Source organism: Melanotaenia boesemani, chromosome 10 (genome assembly GCF_017639745.1).
Source record: "Melanotaenia boesemani isolate fMelBoe1 chromosome 10, fMelBoe1.pri, whole genome shotgun sequence".
Taxonomy (NCBI): domain Eukaryota; kingdom Metazoa; phylum Chordata; class Actinopteri; order Atheriniformes; family Melanotaeniidae; genus Melanotaenia; species Melanotaenia boesemani.
The window spans coordinates 3,985,056-4,004,574 of NC_055691.1; the positions used below are offsets into that span (position 1 = coordinate 3,985,056).

General features: G+C 39.5%; 1 protein-coding gene across 6 annotated transcripts in view; it reads left to right on the plus strand.

The window, feature by feature from the left end:
• Nucleotides 1-19,519, plus strand: part of ptprz1a (protein tyrosine phosphatase receptor type Z1a) — a 91,532-nt gene that overhangs the window by 51,441 nt on the left and 20,572 nt on the right. For 4 of the 6 annotated variants that reach the window (XM_041996772.1, XM_041996774.1, XM_041996773.1 and 1 more), the window contains exons 10-15: nt 591-717; nt 4,498-4,535; nt 4,620-6,819; nt 11,108-11,243; nt 15,003-15,091; nt 17,693-17,781. In XM_041996772.1, coding sequence (XP_041852706.1) covers nt 591-717; nt 4,498-4,535; nt 4,620-6,819; nt 11,108-11,243; nt 15,003-15,091; nt 17,693-17,781 — 2,679 coding nt within the window. The remainder of the gene's footprint in view (nt 1-590; nt 718-4,497; nt 4,536-4,619; nt 6,820-11,107; nt 11,244-15,002; nt 15,092-17,692; nt 17,782-19,519) is intronic. The other 2 variants (XM_041996776.1, XM_041996777.1) reach the window with 2 other exon arrangements.

Genomic DNA, 19,519 nt, shown 5'->3' on the forward strand with positions numbered 1-19,519 from the left:
CCAATTAAATCCACTAATGAAAATGTAATTAAAACCTTTTTCCTTGTTGTTGTTGTTTGTATATCATTTGGTGATATTTACAGTACACTGGGGTTTTTTTCCACATAAGGCCACTAAGGTAAAATAATGTAGAGGAAAAGGTCCTAATTAGTTTTAGACATGCTTCATGGCAGAAATGGCAGGACCTTCCAAAAATCCACGAGTCAAGTTTTTAGTGGCGCTTGTGTATTTTTCAGATTCATCATCGGTTGGTTCAGAGCTGGGCTCAGAACAGGTTTTTCTTGTAGATATTCTCTCTCAGACTCAACAAAAATATGAAGAAAGAACCCGTGAAGGCAGGTTGTATTTTCCTCCGTGCTTTTTCTTTTCCTTTGACTGAAGAGTCTTTATTCAGCACTATTAAGTGACAAAGTAGAAAGAGAACTAAGTCTCATTTATTTATTTATTTTTTTACATAGATTAGTATTATGTTTATTTGATGAATCCATGCATCACTGGTCGGCTGTTTTTCTGTAATAAGTTGATATTAATTTATTAACTGTCCTGTATAAGAATGATTAAATGATTTAAACTGTTAATATTGTTACCAGGGAGCAATTCTTGATAACCTGTTGGCGAACAGCAGCTATGAGGTCCAGGTGGTGGCTGTCTGCACCAACGGCCTGTACGGACGTGTGAGCGACTCAATAATCGCCGTCATGCCCATCGACAACCCTGGTAAGAGCGACCGTGCCCGACCCCAAGCGTAGTTCAGCAGACCAACTGTAGAGATCTCCTTTCTGTCTCTGTCATTTCACTTTGTCTGGATGAAAGCTGAATTATCAAAAGCTTCTTTTCTGGCTTCTTAAAAAATAAATAAGAAATATAGTAGAAATTACAAAAGCGAATTTTGTATATATTTTTACAATAATTCAGAATTTCTATCTGCTTTACTTTAAGTCAAACTTGTGACTTTGTCAGTCATTATTGATCAAAATCTTCTAGTGTCATTATTTAAAATAAAGGGAGAAATACAAGTTATTCAGAAGTGTGAACTTTCCCTTTTTTCATTTGCTCCTCTGTTCTGTACATACGTTGTGTACAACTCCAACCATATTTCTCCGTTCATCCTCCCTCTAAACCAGGGGTCACTAACTCTGCTCTTCGATGGCTTTTAGGTGTTTTCCCTGCTGAAACACACCTCATCAAGTTATGCATAAGCCACTTAATGACCCAGTGATTTGAATCTGGTGTGTTGCAGCAGGGAAAACATTAAAACCTGCAGGACGGTAGCCCTAAAAGGACCAAAGATGGCGACCCCTGCTCTGAACCCTGCTACAAGTTTTAGATGCATATATATTCCTTTTCTATACATTTTTCATTCCTCCTCCCCTATACATACATTTATATCTAAAGGTTAGGGGTGGGACTTGATTAAAAAATTTAATCTAATTAATTAGAGCCTTTAAATTTGAATTATTATTGATTAATCACATTTTAATGCATAGCAATATTTGCCCCAAAAAGCAACATTTTTTTATTTAAATGGATTTTAGTGGATGGCTTAATCAGACTTTAATATTTTAAACTCAAGTTCTAGTTATGTCTGAAAAAGTGCATTTAATTGCATTTCAATTCAAAACATTAAAAAAAAGAAATAGAAAATATCTCTGGCCAACAGTGAATAGATCTAATATTAAATTGTCATTTTAAGCACGTTAGCTGTTCTCTGATTAGGAGTCCACAACATGTTACAGTACCTTTAACTTATAAAATGTTTGTGTCCACACTAATCATTATTAGGCATTAATATCTGATGGTAATTAATAAATGTAATTAATGCATTAAGTCCCACCCCTAATAAAATTTATATATATAGAGAGAGAGAGAGTCATACTTAAGTTTCACTTATTTTCTTCTGTTTTATTTGACTTTTCTCTGTTTTATAATCCTGGCTGTGTTTAAGATGTCAGCGCATGTGCAGTTTGTTGTCACTGGGTCATTTTTGTCGTCCTTTCTTTGTCACTTGGAATAATAAAGCTTTGTTTTGCTTTTATGGTGCACCATCTGCTTCTTCTGCCTCTCACAGTAAGAGAAATGTTTGTATCCACGATGTAGCTGTTTTTGTTGACAGGATCTAGAATAACTAACTTTGTATTTCAGCTGGATTTAATGTTAAATAAACTAATATCTCTTGTTACGAAGAAAAGAAACTCCCCACGTCCTGTTTTGGTGTTGCTTGCATGAATGTATAGTAATCTGCAACATTTTGGATTTGCATGAACAAATGTTTTATGTGTGTTTGCTCAGTTTACAAGCAGAAGAGGCCACTGTGGTCGCTGAGAAGGTTTTTGACAAGACAAACATAAATGCTGCAATGTTTAAATGTGACAGCAGCTCATCAAACCTCCCAGCTCTAACAAACCCTAACAAAAATGCTATATTTACTTTGGGGATGGATAAAGATGTTTTTTCTCTATCTATGTTTATTGTGTGAAAACAAAATCCTTAATATTAGTTTCCTTTACCTTCGGAAGATCTGCAGATCATGATTTTTCTTTTCACCTTGTCTTCTTGTAACTACTGTTCTGCTCTTCATCAAGGAATAATTAGTTTAAATGCAAAAAATTTAATTAAACCTTTTGCAGCATCAACAATAATCAAATGTTTATTTAACAAATTAAAATAGCATTTTTCGTTATAACTCCAATTTTCAAAAAGTTGGGATAGTGTGTAAAATGTAAATAACACTAAGTGTAATGATTTATAAATCTGTTGAACCCCCATTTTATTTCCAGTTCAACTTAAACCACATATCAGATGTTGAAACTAAGACATTTTCTTGGAAAATATTAGCTAATTTTGAATCTGATGGCAGCACATCTGCTAAAGGTTTGAACAAACGACTGAGAAAGTAGTCGTTTGCAGGTTAAAGCTCTATCATGCAAAGAAGAAGCCAAATTTGAACATGATCCAGAAACACTGTTGTCTCCTCTGTTACACAGCTCATTTAAAATGGTCTGAGGTAAAGTGGAAACTGTTCTGTGGTCAGATGGATGAAAATGTGAAATTCTCTCTGGAAAACATGGACACTGTCCTGTAGACTAAAGAGGAGAGGGAGCATCCAGCTTGTTATCAGTGGACCGGTGAAAAGCTGCATCTCTGATGGTTTAGGGCTGCATTAGTGCCTCTGGCGTGAGCAGCTTCCACATCCATGAAGCTCCACCAATGCTGAAAAGTACACGGAGGTTTAAGAGCAAAGAGATAATGTCTCTTTCAGGTAAAACCTTGCAGATTTCAGCAAGACGATGCTAAACAACATATTTCATCCAGCATGGCTACACGGGAGAAGCCAGGCTGGCCATTTCCATGAAGTGGTAAATTGTCAAAGTTTCAACATCTGATATGTTGTTTATGTTCTATTAGGAGAAAAAAAATTAGTTAAGATTTGTAAGTCATGACATTATGTTTGTTTTTTTGTTTTGTTTTTTTGTTTTTTACATTTTACACACTGAATCGAGTTTGTAGGTTTCTAATGAGTTATTAGCTGTTTATATCACAAGTTACTAGAAAAGATGTAATATTTTGAAATAAAGGGAAAAATGAAGATTTAAACAATTTAGATTTTACTTGGATGTACTCCTTTGTTAAAAATGGATTAAAATGAGTCGTGGTACAAATATTGTAATGATTTTATACTTCTGTTTAACTTCACATTTATTTTCACTAACACTTTTCTGTCTCACTGGCTCTTAATACTTTAAAGTTTCAGTCAAAATGTTACTTAAGCCCCTTTTCAATCCCAACTTATTACCCTCAAACCCAGTTCATTAAACTTTTAAACCTCCACCTCATGCTTCACAGACCAGTCTGACCTGGTCTCCATGATGTGTCACTTAGCCTCACACAGGTAAGAGCTGCACACCTGCCCCCCCTCAATACGCCCACTGTGTGGTGTGAGTCTGAGCTCAGTCAAACTGGGAGGCATTTGCTCATTTCATGTGATGGTTAGAGTTTACATACTAAAAAAACAAAAAGTTCAGACTATCGGAGTTTGTACTTCAGATTCCCTTTTTCTGACTCGTCTGCAGAGATGAGCCAGAAAAAGAAATTTGATAGAAACGTTATGAGTTGCAAATGCTTGTTGTTTGAGGATTTCTTTTGTTTGTTTCCTTTAAAAGATCCGTGCATGAGAGTACGTAGTTTCTAGCATGCAAGTGTCGGTCACCACTTTGTATTGTCTCAGTGAAAAAAATGGAGTCTAAATGAAAGATGATGTGTGTAACCTTTTCTTTTTATCCCTTTTTTTCCTCATTGTTTCACCCCTCCTTTATTAGCAACTTTCAGATTTGATGATAATTTTCAAGTTTGAATCAAGGACATGGTTCTTATTTTAAAGTTTGTGGTTTCACCTTTTTTCAGTGTTTTACTAATTGTTTTATCCCTTATAATGTTGTGGTTAAATTTGCTATTTTATGATTTGTAGAAGTTATTTAAGTTATTGTTTTACTTTTTCAGAAAATGCATTGGATCCAGATTCAAATGAATTTTATGAGGTAAGAAAACTCTTTTTTCCCCTCCTTTTTTATCATTTAAACATACCAGTTACTTCTCACTGCTAAACCTGCTGTCACCCACAGGACAACTATGAACCTGATCCGTTTTGGAATGAAGTGAACCAAAACAAGAAAACTGATTTAAGTTGGAGTGCCTCTAACTCACCGAGGACAACAACTTCTCCACCGCCTCTTTTACCCTTACCTGATGTCAGAGCTGTGACAACAGAGTTGGCTCAAAAGAAAACCACCACTGAGCCGACTCCTCTCAGATCCACCCAACCAGGTCAAACATCAGGCCATTCTCAAAGAATGCACTCGCAGCCACAAGAGGTTGCTAAACCACCAGAAACCAGAGGAAGGGCTGTCCACAACAGCAACACTCTCTTTTATGTCTCTACCACCACCAAAGGACCATCAACAGCTACCTACACGATTCCTTTACATGCCAAAATAAGTCCAGGAGGTGCTTCAGAAAAAGCAGAAGATGGTGTACGCACCATATCTCCAAGAGTCTCTAGCACAAAGACAGAAGATGTGAAGAGTGTTTCTAAATATGTTCCCACCACGACCACAGTGGCATCTCAGAGTGAAGACAGGAGAAGCACATTATCAACATCATCATCCTTCCAGCCAGAGACCAAATATGGTTTGGTAGGATCTGTAAGCGAAGACATCACTACTTCACCTTCAAGTGAAAGCATCCCAAAGAGTCCAACAAGTCCCAGCATGGCTCATTTCTCATCTACAACAATCTCTGTTCTGTTGAGTGGTGTTCTCTTGCAGGCGACGAAGTCGATGTCCAACGGTGAGCTCATCTCTTTCTCCACCTCCTCTTCCTCCTCCCCTCTGTGTGACACCTTGGACCCGAACGCCACCCCTCCCACCTGCTTGCATGACCCTCTCTCCTCGTGGCCTGTGTTGTCTGCCTCTGCAGTGACCTTCAAGCATGATGCTACTGCAGCGTTGTCTAGCAACGACCTGGCTTCTCCTCCAGCTGCCACACTCTCTGCCTCCACCCTGCCTCACCTCCCACACCCTTCTCACCCCCTGTCTGGTTTGGAGGCTAACTCTGTCTATCCTGGTGTGGGTTTTGATGATAGTGGTAGTAATGGCGATATGCTGTCTCAGTCTTCAGTTGATCCCTCAGCATTTAGTGATACTCCTCCACTTCAAATAGGGGTGGGTCCGTCTGGCACCACTGTTGCGACCAAACTGTCTGAACCTTCCTGGGATCTGTCCCTGTCAGATATCTCTCTTTCCCTCAGCCCTACACTACAGCCTTCAGTTCTTCTCTCTAGTGACTTTGCTCTTTCTGGTTCCACTCCGGGCTTATCCAGACTTGTATCAGCTGGTTTTGAGGACTCGAGATATGCTACGGGGGGAACAATAACATCTTTTCTCCCTGAGATCCGTGGTGATGGGTTTCCTTTAGCTAGCGATGGGGACATAATGTGTGGCTGTTCTCTGGAGCCTTCAGCATCTTCATCCTGGCTGCATGCCTCTCCTCATGTACCAATACCGTCACCAGCCTGGGACTTTTCTAGCCTAGAACTTTGCTCTGGGGTGGACCATATTTCGGCCTCTGTTGATATAGACATCCTCCCACACTCTCTACCGGTTGTGGGCTCTGATGGTCTGTCTTTAGACCAGATGTTGATCTCCCATAGTGTTGTTTCTCCATCATTGTCCCAGTTTCTCCAGTCTACCCATAGTGACCTGCATGTTTCTGTTGCAGCCACAGTGTCTGCCAGTATGGATTCTTGGTTGCCATCTTCAGAGAAGATGTCTCCCCACCCTTCCTCACCCACAGTCTCCTCCTCCTTACCCCCAACCCCAAAAGGACATGTGTTAGATACTAGCAGCAGTGCGTCTGGCTCGGCCATCTTCCCTGACTCTCAGGAAGGCATAGATCAAGAGTGGGACAGGGCTCAAACCTCGGCTTCTGGGGAGAACGTCCTCTCTCATTCAGCCAAAGTCGTTAAAACTCCCCCTCCGTCTCCGTTCCCGTTTGTGGAATCTGGCCAGAGCCCAGATGAACTGGAAGAACACCCTTCTGCTTTCTATTTTGAAAGTGGGAGTGGCATTTCCATAACTGCAGAGGTAGGAAGCACAGCAGCACCAACGTTATCCTCGGCAACCTCCGCTTCACCCTCGCTGATGGGCGTTACAGAGGAGAGCGGCTCAGGGCAGGGCGAGAGCCTCTACGACAGTGAGACGTCGTCCGACTTCAGTATCTCAGAGCGTACAGAAAAAGGTTCGGAGAAGGAAGAGCCAGTCGCAGGTAAAAAAAGAAAAGAAAAGAGAGCGAGAAAGAGACAACAAACCCTACAACTTCAAAGAATCAGAGGAGGTTTTTTTTAGTTCCACATAAGCATAAAAAACAAGGCACTTTAAATGATTGATTTCAAATCATATATTTTAACATTTTCAAGCAAAAACATGTTGTTTACTTTAGCTCCAAGGAATAAAGCCCACTGTCAGTTTGTCAAAGAATGACATCTTTTCTTTAGAAATACTTTAAACGGCCACCAGAGGGCAGTAGTGCTCTTTAAACATTCAGCTGGTTTACATCAACACTTGTTTTTGACATAAATTGAACCTTACACATGATATTTCTAAATTAATCATCTACTGTTCAGATTTTATTTACATTTGTAGAAATTTATGAATTATTAAGTTTTTATAAAGTGTTTCTGGTTTCTGTTAATATTGAGGATGATTTTTTTACATACACAATAACCAGGATAACGGAAACTTTATATAAAAAAGGAATATTCTGGTGTTTTGTATAATGAATTACAGTTTGTTTGGTCTGTTTCTGTAGTTGTGAGATTTCCCTGTTTATTTTTCTGAATGTCAGCAAGTCTTGTTTAGGTGGATAGGTTGCCCATTACAGTAGCCAGTAATATTTCTGTGTTGGCCTTGATGTTTTAAAGATTATTAATAATATTGAAAAGCTTTCATTCCTTTGCCAGTTTGCCCTCCACATATTGGTTTGAAACCTTAGTGGAGGCTCTAACAGTAGCAACAATATTTTAAAATGGTTTTTAACATTGTGTTATCTAAACAACATGGTATAGAAACGACTGAACTAGAACAAAGAGTATTGAGACATATTGTCTACCTACAGAAATTTAATCTTGTGACGTCTCAGTTAAAGGTGTAGGGTTAGAGGCTGTTGGATGTTGTTCATGCTGCAAAATCCTTTTTTTTCCTCTCTCTCTATCAACCATAACACCTGTTTGTGTCCAAGGTCAATGACAGGCAGACAAAGATCTGTTTGCTGAAGGACGTGGTGGATGAGTTTATAGCATGTAGAAATCACACCGCAGCTTCTTTATGAACGAGTTAAAAGGGCCGATCCAGCCATACATGACTGATCTGGGTCAGTTAGCGCAGAACAGTTCACATATGACAAACAGCCTCCCGATCAATGTTAGTCCACCAGTTTTCCTTCCTGGTGATGATACAATGAAAGAAGGAGCTCAGCCATTATGCTGCATGCATGAACCAGCTCGGGTGTGCACGTGTGCAGGTGGGATTTGATCAATGCGCCCTCACATAAAATGTGATGGACTGTTGATCAGGAGCCTTTGTGTGTGTCTATTTTGTTGGTGGTTTAAATGTGACGTGTTTATTGTTGGGTTATAAATAGTTTCTGAAGATATCTGAGATCTGACGGTCAAAGCTGGGACAGTTTGAATAGAGACACACATAACACCTCATAGTCTTTCTGAGCCTTAAACATAAACTTATGGCTCTGGTTTATCAAACATCAGTGTATATTATATCCTTCCAGGATTAATAAATCTATGCAGAATGAGAGAAACTTAGTTTTAGGTTTCAGTCAATCAATACATCAATCAATCAAGCAATCAGTCGGTTTTTTTATAAAGCATTTTTCATACGAAACAATTTGTAAACCAGAAGGGACTGGGACAAAAATCGGCCCTGGCATTTTGGCCCATATACGTACGTTCATGTACACAACTAATCTGTGAGCTCCCTTAAATGTGAACATCAACAGTGCAACTTCTGAAAGCCACTAAAACGATGCAGTTAGCAGGAATCTGTGAGAGTAGACAAGTAAAATACCTTCCAAAAAGTGTTGTTTGTTAATAAAATAAAACTCAGAACATTGATGGATGTTTGGATTTTAGAGCAGCTTCATCCTACTTCATGTTTTAAGGAGAAAGAAAACAAAAAGAACAGATGTGAGAAATGATGAATTAGATGAAAACTATTTTTAGTTAAGTGTAGAAACAGTGTGTCTGCTGCTGCTCTTCTCTTCTATGTTATATCAACCAGGTTTAACTAAAGATTGAATGGAGATTATTATTGTTATTATTATTTATTTTTTGTTATTATAATGATGTAGTCAAGTCCAGAATTATTGGATTTTCTGGTAAAGAGGCAAACAGCTGCATCAGTATTTACATATAGAGCGTGTTTTCTTTTTTACATTAAGTGTAGGCTAAATAAATAAACAATATTAAAAAATGTTTATTTATCCAACACCTACACAGAAGCTGCCTGTAACATGTTTTAACCCAAAAGTATCGGACTAACACAACCAATAACAGATAGACCGATAAAGAAAATCTGAAATTTGCTGACTCACTGTTAACGTTGATGAATGACGGTTAGAAAATAATGTTTTCACTGCCAATGAAATTATTTAGTTCAGAACAAAGAGCTAAATTTAAGATTTGCTCTTTTAACCTGTAAACACAACCAGTTAACCAGTTAATAAAATGGCTGCTTCATTGGTGTGTTTTCATCACTTCATCATAACTATGTTCACAGCTAACTACGTGTTCACCGTTAACTAGTTGTTCATCGTTAACTACGTGTTCACCACTAACTACGTGTTCACCATTAACTAGTTGTTCATCGTTAACTACGTGTTCACCACTAACTACGTGTTCACCGTTAACTAGTTGTTCACCACTAACTACGTGTTCATTGCTAACTACGTGTTCACTGTTAACTAGTTGTTCATCGTTAACTAGTTGTTCATCGTTAACTACGTGTTCACCACTAACTACGTGTTCACCGTTAACTAGTTGTTCACCACTAACTACGTGTTCATTGCTAACTACGTGTTCACTGTTAACTAGTTGTTCATCGTTAACTACGTGTTCACCACTAACTACGTGTTCACCGTTAACTAGTTGTTCACCACTAACTACGTGTTCATTGCTAACTACGTGTTCACCGTTAACTAGTTGTTCATCGTTAACTACGTGTTCACCACTAACTACGTGTTCACCGTTAACTAGTTGTTCATCGTTAACTACGTGTTCACCACTAACTACGTGTTCACCGTTAACTAGTTGTTCACCACTAACTACGTGTTCATTGCTAACTACGTGTTCACTGTTAACTAGTTGTTCATCGTTAACTAGTTGTTCATCGTTAACTACGTGTTCACCACTAACTACATGTTCACCCTTAAATAGTTGTTCACCGTTAACTAGTTGTTCATCGTTAACTACGTGTTCACCACTAACTACGTGTTCACTGTTAACTAGTTGTTCATTGCTAACTACGTGTTCACCGTTAATTTGGCTAATATGGATCAGACTTGCTGGGTTTACTGGGCGTCTTTACTCGGAACAGAACCTCAGTGATGTGAAAGCAGTGCAGCTTACTTACCACAGCTTCTACCATCCTTATCATCATCATTCACGAAGGTCCCCTGCGGTGGAACTGTCAATCATTTTAGGAGCTTTATCAGTCCTAATAACAAAATAATAATAATAAATTATTCATTTTTTTATTGCATTGTTTTTCCGTGCCTCCTCTCTGTTTCCTGTCCTCAGGTCTGACATGTTACTTCATCCACTTGCACTAGGGCTGGGAGGATCAATCCAAATATCAGTAGTATCGATATCAAGTCCAATTTCATTATTATTCAATACCAGCGTGAAAAGATCGTTATTTTTCTTGTACAGGGCTTTGGGGTCAAAAAGCCAAATAATGTGGATGAGAGCCAACCAATACCAATACAATACAATAGAGTTACTTTATTATTTTCTTACATTTTTAAAGCCAAAATCATTCAATGATTGTGAAATTTTAAGCAAAAAAGTATCGGTATTGGCAATACTTAAAAAAAAAAAAAAAAAAAAAAAAACACACTGGATCCAGGTGGTGATCCATATCTCCCCCAAACTATAGTCAGTTGTTCCTTATTCCATATTGGAGATTTCCTGAAAATGTCATCATTTTGTCCATTACTTTTTGAATTATGTTGCTGACAGACTGAAAACATAATCTCTGCCTTGGCGGAGGTAAAAATAATGTTTTTCATGTTACATTAATCGTTTAGATGTGGAAACACAATATCACTAACAAATCAAAGAAATCTATCGTAATTTCTCTGCTAAAAGCATCACAAATCGTAGCTCATCAGAAGAATACACCAGTCTGGTATTATGACATTTACGTCTGCATCTGAAAATAATGGTTCAAATTTTAGTGAAAACTACAAAAAAGACGCATCTCAGATGTTCCTTCTTCCTGCAGCAGATTTAGTTTATGCCCTCTTATTTCCTTTTCTCCAGATGCAAGTAACAGCAGCCATGAGTCGAGGATCGGCTCCATCAGGGAGAGAGAGAAGGCGGTGGTTCCTCTGGCTATCATCTCCACCCTCACCGTCCTGAGCCTGATCATCCTCATTGGTATTCTCATCTACTGGAGGTCAGTACTGCTGTAGATTTAAATGCATGTTTCAGACACAGAGAAACCCTGGTTCTCCAGACCCAGGCCCACCTCTGTAACCACTAGGCTACCGCTTCCCCAATTATTTTAAAAATATCATTAAAAAGATTATTATAAAACCACTGTTATGCCTCATAATATCATGAGTGTGATGGCTGAAATCATTTACCAGTTAAAGAAAGTGTTGCAGATTAACAATATTCACCTCAATCAGACAGGTTTTATTTGTCTTTTACTTACATCAGACAGTGTAAATAAAAGTTCTTTAACATCTCTAAAATACAAATATGTTTTGATTTTCTTTATATTTGTGGTCAGGTTTTTCAGATAAAAGAACATCCAGCAACATGAGTATGAAACTGAGATAAAAATTAAATGAAAATGTTCGGTAGAGCTCATTAAAAGACCTTTTTATTTATTTATTTATTTTCAAATATATTTATTTACTAATTTTGTGCAAACAATACAGAAATGCTGTAGTGCTGCCGTTGTCTAAACTCCACAAAAAACTTAGGAAATGTGGTGTAACAATTAGCACCAGCGTCCTGGTTCAACCACCACAGCCGACCTGAGTATTGTTGCTGACCACGTCCATCCCTTTATGACCACAGTGGAGCATCTTCTGATGCTACTTCCAGCAGGATAATGCACCATGTCACAAAGCTCAGATCATCTCCACCTGCTTTCTAGAACATGACGATGAGTTCACTGGACTCCAACGGCCTCCACAGCCACCAGATCTCAGTCCAGTAGAGCAGCTTTGGGATGTGGTGGAACGGGAGATTCTCATCATGGATGCAGCCGACAAACCTGCAGCAACTGTGTGATGCTGTCATGTCAATATGGAGCAAAAGCTCTGAGGAAGATTTTCAACGCCTTGTTGGATCAAACCCAACCAGAAGAAAGTTCTAAAGGACAGAGGGGTTCAACCGGGTACTAGAAGGTGGACCTGATATAGTGGCCACTTTGGTTTCACTGTGTGTCCCAGTGAAAACAAAAGTTTTTTTTGAATACTTTGGAAGGTGTGACTGTTTTTGTCATATGAGCAAAAATATGACGCGTGCACACACACACACACACACACACGCACACGGTGGTTTGTCAAACAGAGATTGTCACATTTTCCTGGAAGCGTAATCTCTGCAAACATGAGCTCAATCTTTGTCTTACATTGTGCTGAGTGTTTTTATTCGTGTGTGTTCACCATCAGCGCTCTCAGAGAGAGTTGTACCTCTCATGTCATCCTGTTACTCCGCCGCCGGCGACCAGCAGGAAGCCGTTCAGCTGGACCATCCCCTTCAATTTCATTTCATTGCTGATTATGGATTTATTTCAAATGACCTCAGGAAATGTCATTTTTCATTAGAAGGATGGATTTTGACAAAAATTCTTAAAAGTGATCAATATTTTCAGAAATCGTTCAGTAGTTCTTGTTTTTCTGAAACACGGAAAATCATGTGACCCACTCAGACCACGAAATAACCAACTTTAAAAATCCAATCAAAGACATGCTGTGATGCAGTGTAAACACTTTATTTTTCTCTAACTGTACATATCTCATCTGCCATGCCAGAGATTTAACATCCCGTTCTTGTTTTGCGCTCTGCTTGTTGTTGTATCTACAAGATTGAGCAGTGCTAAGCTGGTGATAATCTGAGGAGCAGGAGGATTAACCCTTCGTGAAGGATGTGTCTCGGTTGCAGCACTTTGAGCATCCACTTATTCAAGTGTGTCCAGAAAAGGTCAATAGATGGAAAAGGACATCTGCCTGATTATGTTCAGCGTAAGGAGTTGTGTAACTGTCTTGTAAAGCCAATCCTGCTCTAATATCGCCGCTATTGTGTCTTTTTTCACTTCCTTGTGACAAGATGTTTGTGCGTTTGAGGTCAAGCAGTATTACAGGACTTTACAAATCAAATCATAGAGTAGCAAAAACATGAACATGTACAACATGCAGCTTCTTTCTGGAAATGTTCTTCTCACTTATTTCCACAATATTTCATTTTTCTTCCTTTATTTATTACTATTGTAGCACTTTCATGTAGCCAGTTATGGATCTACGACTCATCCATCACGTCCAGTTTTAAGGGGGTATGAAGCAACAGTCAAAAATCTGAACGTCAGGCTTTAAAACAAACACAAACAGCTTCAATTCGCCCAAACAAAAACAGAAATGTGCTTTTTTAGACATTTGCCCCTAAACATTCAGTTAAATCCATGTTAAAAATTTTCTTTGTTTTGCCAGAAGTTCCTGCTGAGAAATCAATCAATATCACCAGGTCTCAATACTAATACCTTTTATTTGTGTCACCAATAACAACAAAAGTCACCTCAAGATGCCTTAAATATACAGTTCAGTTTAATCCACATGTAGTCCAATTAAACCTCTTTTGCTGTAATCAGATTATAATCCACTTAAATCAAGTAAAATGTTAAATGCACTATCATAAACAATGACTACCAAAAGAATTAGAGCAAATCTCTGAACTATTATATTTGATTAAAATAAATTGTCTTTCAGAAGATCAACCACGTTTCATTTTCTTGCTTGTCCAGCTGCACACAACTATACATATATTTATCAGACACTGTTTTAGTCATCAATGAGTATTACAATTTGAAGTTAGATGTTTGTTGTTCTGCAATTTAGAAATTTAATATATTGATTAAATAACTAGAAGCACTCAGAGGGCAGACCTCCTTCAAACTATAGGGTCACTCATATCAGAAAACTCCAAAAGGCCCAACAGCCCACCAATACCCCCTTTATTCTAAAGCTTCTGGATCATTAGATCCAAAATTTCAACATGATCTGGGTCAATAAATGTTGTTTATAACATCTGCCATGATGTCACTTTGTAATGTTTCTGATGAGTTAGAAGCTCTAATGGCAAAATTAGCCCTTTCTCCTAATAGTAAATTTTTATTTTAAATATTCCTGGATCCAGGCGGTGATCTGGATCACCCCCAAAATCCAATCAGTTGTTCCTTCATTCCATTTCTGACATTTCCTGAACATTTAATGAAACTCTGTCCATAACTTTTTGAGTTATGCTGCTAACAGACGACAAACAGGCAGCCGCTGCCAAAAACATAACCTCCCCATGAAACTTAATATACAGACGATCTCAGATTATAGTTTTGCTTTTAAAGGCTGAGCAGTAACAGAAACAGGACAATTACGGTGAGATCACGATTAAAGGGGATGAATTAGCTCAGAACGTTCAGAGCAACCAGAAGTACTGTGTGCAGCTGGAGTATCAGCTGGTAGACCTTATGGTAGAATATTTGTGTTTTCCCAAAGTATTGCTCTTTAATCATAGAGCTGAACCCTATTTTCTGTGTGCTGGTAATCTGTGATGTCCATTTCTGGCCAAGATGGCACAGGTTCATCAGAGGCGGTCTCATCCGTTTAAACTCATGTTGAGGATTTACAGAACAGATTTTTTTCCTGTGTTTATGGGAAGATTAACATGTTTTTGCCTAAATCTGGGCTAACGCTAAATCCCATGAAAACAAAGGCGTTTCTGCCAATCAGATTCAGTCTGGTTTGCTGGTTTTCTGTTATTTTTCCTCTTCTGTGTTCATGTTTTCTGTCTTCAAGTCAAATACATAACGTTTTTTTTCTAAGACTTCTTATAGATTAATGGAAATGATGCATCTCAGTCGCTGCACTTTCTATATTTATTATGATATAATTAGCTCTCTTTAATAAAATGTGGGGTTTTTTGTCTCCAGGGTGTGTTTTCAGACGGCCCACTTTTACATTGATGACATCTCGTCGCCCAGAGTCATTGCTGCCCAGTCCACTGCTGCGTCAACATGTGGTAACCCGGACACACAAACCAAACATTATCAGCACTTATCTGTTAGGAACGGCCCTCTCAAGCAAGAATACTGTTAGAAACTGATGATAACTGTGCAGCCCCTCTGGTGAGATTCAGTTCAGTTCAGCTTTATTTGCATAGTACCTCCTCACAACAAAGTCCTCTCAAGGCACTTTACAGACATAATCAATTCAAGCTGATTCATTGTGATCCAATTACAACAAATCTACATTAGTCCAGTTGCCAATTTGTAAAATAATTACCTAGCTAACACAAGCCTGGTAATGACCCAGTAATCTGAATCAGGTGTGTTGAAGCAGTTTGTTTGTTGTTTTGTAGGAAGCAGTTCAGTTAGATCGTTATCATTTATTCCAAGTCATAAATATCCACGTTACGTGTGTGTTATAGCCATAAAAGAACTCACCCACTATCTTCTGGCCATAGGTGTTTTTATCAGTTGCTACGCATAACTAACACATGGTTAACCCTTTAAAGCTCATACTTTTTTTTTTTTTTTTTTTTTTTTTAAACCTGTCTTGTCCAGCATCGTTGCAAACAGAATGATTGTCTGGCTGCCGTCTGGTGCTGGGCAATTTTACTCTATCAAGCAGGGATTTATACTACATGTATAAAGTCCCTCTTGATGACATGAAAAACTTTATTGAATCAGACTCTTAATGCTGGACTCGACCGGAGGGGACAGAGAGAGAGAGAGAGAGAAAAGAAAGTAGAAAGAAGAGGGAGGGGAGAGAGAGGGACAGAAAGGGTGTGGGGAGTGCGGGTGGGGACTTGAAACATCATACAGAAGACCATGTAATCCATACTACTTACAACATATATAGCTACGATCATCCTAGCCAGTAGGTCATTACACAACTAGTTGATAATAGTAACAATAATAATAATAAGAGTAAGAGTAATAATAATAATAAGAACAGAAATAATAAAAAAAAGAAAAAAAAAAATATGATAATAGATATAAGTGAAACTGCTGTATTCAAGAACACGCGCAGAGAAACCTGTGTGGATGTGTTGGAGAACTCGGCCACACGGCGACACAAAGACTGTGTGGAGACGTTCAGGAAGGAGTGACCATGCAGAGTGATCATGCAGATGCCACCTCACTTGAACAGAGGCCAGAGTCAGGCCAGCGGTCCCGAGACCCAGGCCACCAGCCCCCCCGCAGGCAACAGATCCCGACCGGTCCACAGAGACGACCACTCGCCCGCCCAGGAAGGCAGCAGCAGGAGACCCCAGCAGGAGCCGCCCCGCGGACACAGGGCAGCAGTCCCCGACCCCCCCGGGCACCGGCCGCCCGGGACAGACGGGGCAGAGGGCCCGGGCCCAGGAGCGCAGGGACACCCCCCTCCCCCCACAGGCCGAGGGCCAGCACGCCACCGGGGGGACCCGGCCCGCCCAGACGGCCACCACCAGAGGCCAGCCCCACACCCCAGCGCCCAGCCGCACACCCCGAGAACCAGTCCTGCCCCCCCCCAGACCAACACACACACACACAAACACACACACTCTCCTTCCACTCCTCCATTCATCCTCCCACGCATACACCATTCAACCCTCACATACTCTGTACTCCCACACACACACACCATCCTTCCTCCCACACACTCACCATCCTTCCACCATACACTCTCCCACACCTACCCCATCCTCCCACACATACACCATCCTCCCTCTCATACACCATTCATCCACCTTCACACCTCCCACACACACACACACACACCATCCTTCCACTACCCATCCTCCCACACATACATCATTCTCCTACACATACACCGTCCTCCCTCTCCTACACCAAACATCCACCTTCACGTACCCCATCCTCCCACACACACACACCACCCCTCCATCACCCACTCTCCCAAACATACACCACTCCCCCACACACACACCATCCTCCCTCCCATACACCATCCATCCTCCCGCACACACACCATCCTTCCACCATCCATCCTCCCACACACTCCCCCATCCCTGCACCATACATTCTCCCACACATACCCCATCCTCCCACACATACATCATCCCTCCACCATTCATCCTCCCACACCCACACCACCCCCCCTCCCACACACCACGCATCCACCTCCACACACCCCACCCTCCCACACACCATCCCTCCACCACCCATCCCCCCACACCCACACCACCCTCCCCCACCCCCCCCCCCCCCCCAACACACACACACACAAACACCATCCCCCCACCACCATCCTCCCGCCACCCCACGCCGCGGGGGGACAGCCCCAGCCAGGAGGCGAGGAGCTCATACTAACAAAAAAAAAGACGAACATGTTTGCATTCCTTTTTCCTTTGGACACTAATGTTGTAAACTGTTTTTAAATAAATTGTTTGCGATGACATTAAATAAGAAAATGTTGTAGTTAAATGGTCAATATGTCAAACAGTAATGAGATAACAAATGCTTACTTTGGCCAATACATACCCAAACCAAGAGGTAGTGATGACTCAGGCAGGTTTATCTGCATAAATTTACCATTTTTTTCTTCTTTTAAACATTAAAAGAAAAGTACAAAAGAAAACTTGTTTTTCTTCTTCTGTGAATGTTTGATTTTGTAGATGATGAACAAACAACTTTTCCAGCAAAGGACTTTGTCCAACATGTGGCTGAGCTGCACAGCATCCAGGGCTTCCAACAAGAGTTTGAGGTATGGAAACAGGAGGCTGAAAAACGAGCAGTTTTAGTAGCCTGAGTGTCGTCATGTTGTCTGCATGTAGCATGATGATTTGTGACCATGTTATGTGAACTGACATCATGCAGGGCTGCAACAATACATGACTAAAATTAATCCTAATGATGATGACGTACATAAAACTGTCCTCACAGTTACTAAGATAATAAAGAAAATGTTGCAGTCCTTGTCATGTGGTGTGAGAAGCATCCATTAACTCTCATGAGTAACGTATCGGTTGTGTTTCGTCGATTGACCTGCAGCGCTCTCAATCGATCAAATCACTTCAACCGAAAGAAAAGTCGGCACAAAGGCAGCAAGATGTCTGGGACTACTGTGTGTTTTAGCTTCAAATGTTTTCATGATGGTGTCAAATATAGTAAAGTTCCTTTAAAAGTATTAAAATATTACAATACAAACCCATGAAATTACTCCAATAGAGCACATTCCATATAAAAATGGAAAATATACAACCTTTTGTGAAATAAGGAGTTTATTCAGTCTTAGTAAAGTCATATTAATTACAATATTTTCTTCCAACTAAAGGAAAATCCGTCAGGGTTCAAATTATTTGGAATTAATTATTTTATTCCTTTAAATTTTCTTTGGTTAAAATAGTGCTGGGCAATAATAAAAAAAAATTTGAAATCACAATTAATTGTAAGATTCTCTATAATTATTCACATTGTTAGGTGGCGTTTGATGTAAAAACACTTATTTCTAAAAACAAGTTGCTTTTTAACGGTGCTATTCTCTTTACACTGTTAAAATATTTCCTGTAAATCTCTATTTAAACAATGTAATCTGATAAAAAAGGATTAAACTTTCAGGAGTTAAAAGTCAGCAGTTGAATATCAAAGCTGCGTGAAGCTACCTTCTGTCTAAACACAGGAAACAATATCTGACAGGACATTTCAGTCAACGGGCGTTTCAAACTAAGTATTTTAATTATGAAAAACAAAGTAATGTTTAGAGAGAAAAAGAAAGATAATGACCTTGAACGTGTGCAAATATTCAGTTAATATACAATTAAATATTTTTGCTTGAAATTCCTGTTATGACATAAGCAGTCAGAGATCAAATTATATAATCAGTAACAAGGTCACAACATGTTTAGTTCAAAGCTTAAAACTTTAAAATAAAAACAAACGCTGTAAAAAGTTTTCTTGCCTTCACACTTTCTTTACTAACTCTGTGAAACAAGCGCGGTACATCGGGAACGGCTTTTCCCTGAGTGTGCGCTTGTTTCTTGTGTAGAGGCGTGGACAGAGACCGGTTCATGTGAACGCTGCAGCAGGTCATCCTGCAGAGGCTGAGACACCAGAGGATGGTCTTACTAAGCCAGTACCCAACCCTAAACATACACATACATACAAAAACATGTAAAAATAGAGTAATTAAAACTGTTTTGAGGTTAAAAACAGATGTTAAGAGTGAGTCACAGTCACAGCTCTGTGACTGATAAAAATGTGTTAACGTGCTTATCTCAAATTTAAATTAACCGTAGCAAAAAGTAGGACCCGTTACAGTTTGTTCCTCTTCAACTACCAAAAACTAATACACGTTGTTATTAATAACTTTTAATTTAGGTTAATTTCGCCTTTGTGTCAGCTCTTTCATCTAAAAGTGATCCTGTGGAGTTGTTTTCTTTCTGTTGTCTTTCATTTATTTTTTGTTTTGTTTTTGCACCTCTTGTGTTCCCTGTGTTGTCATG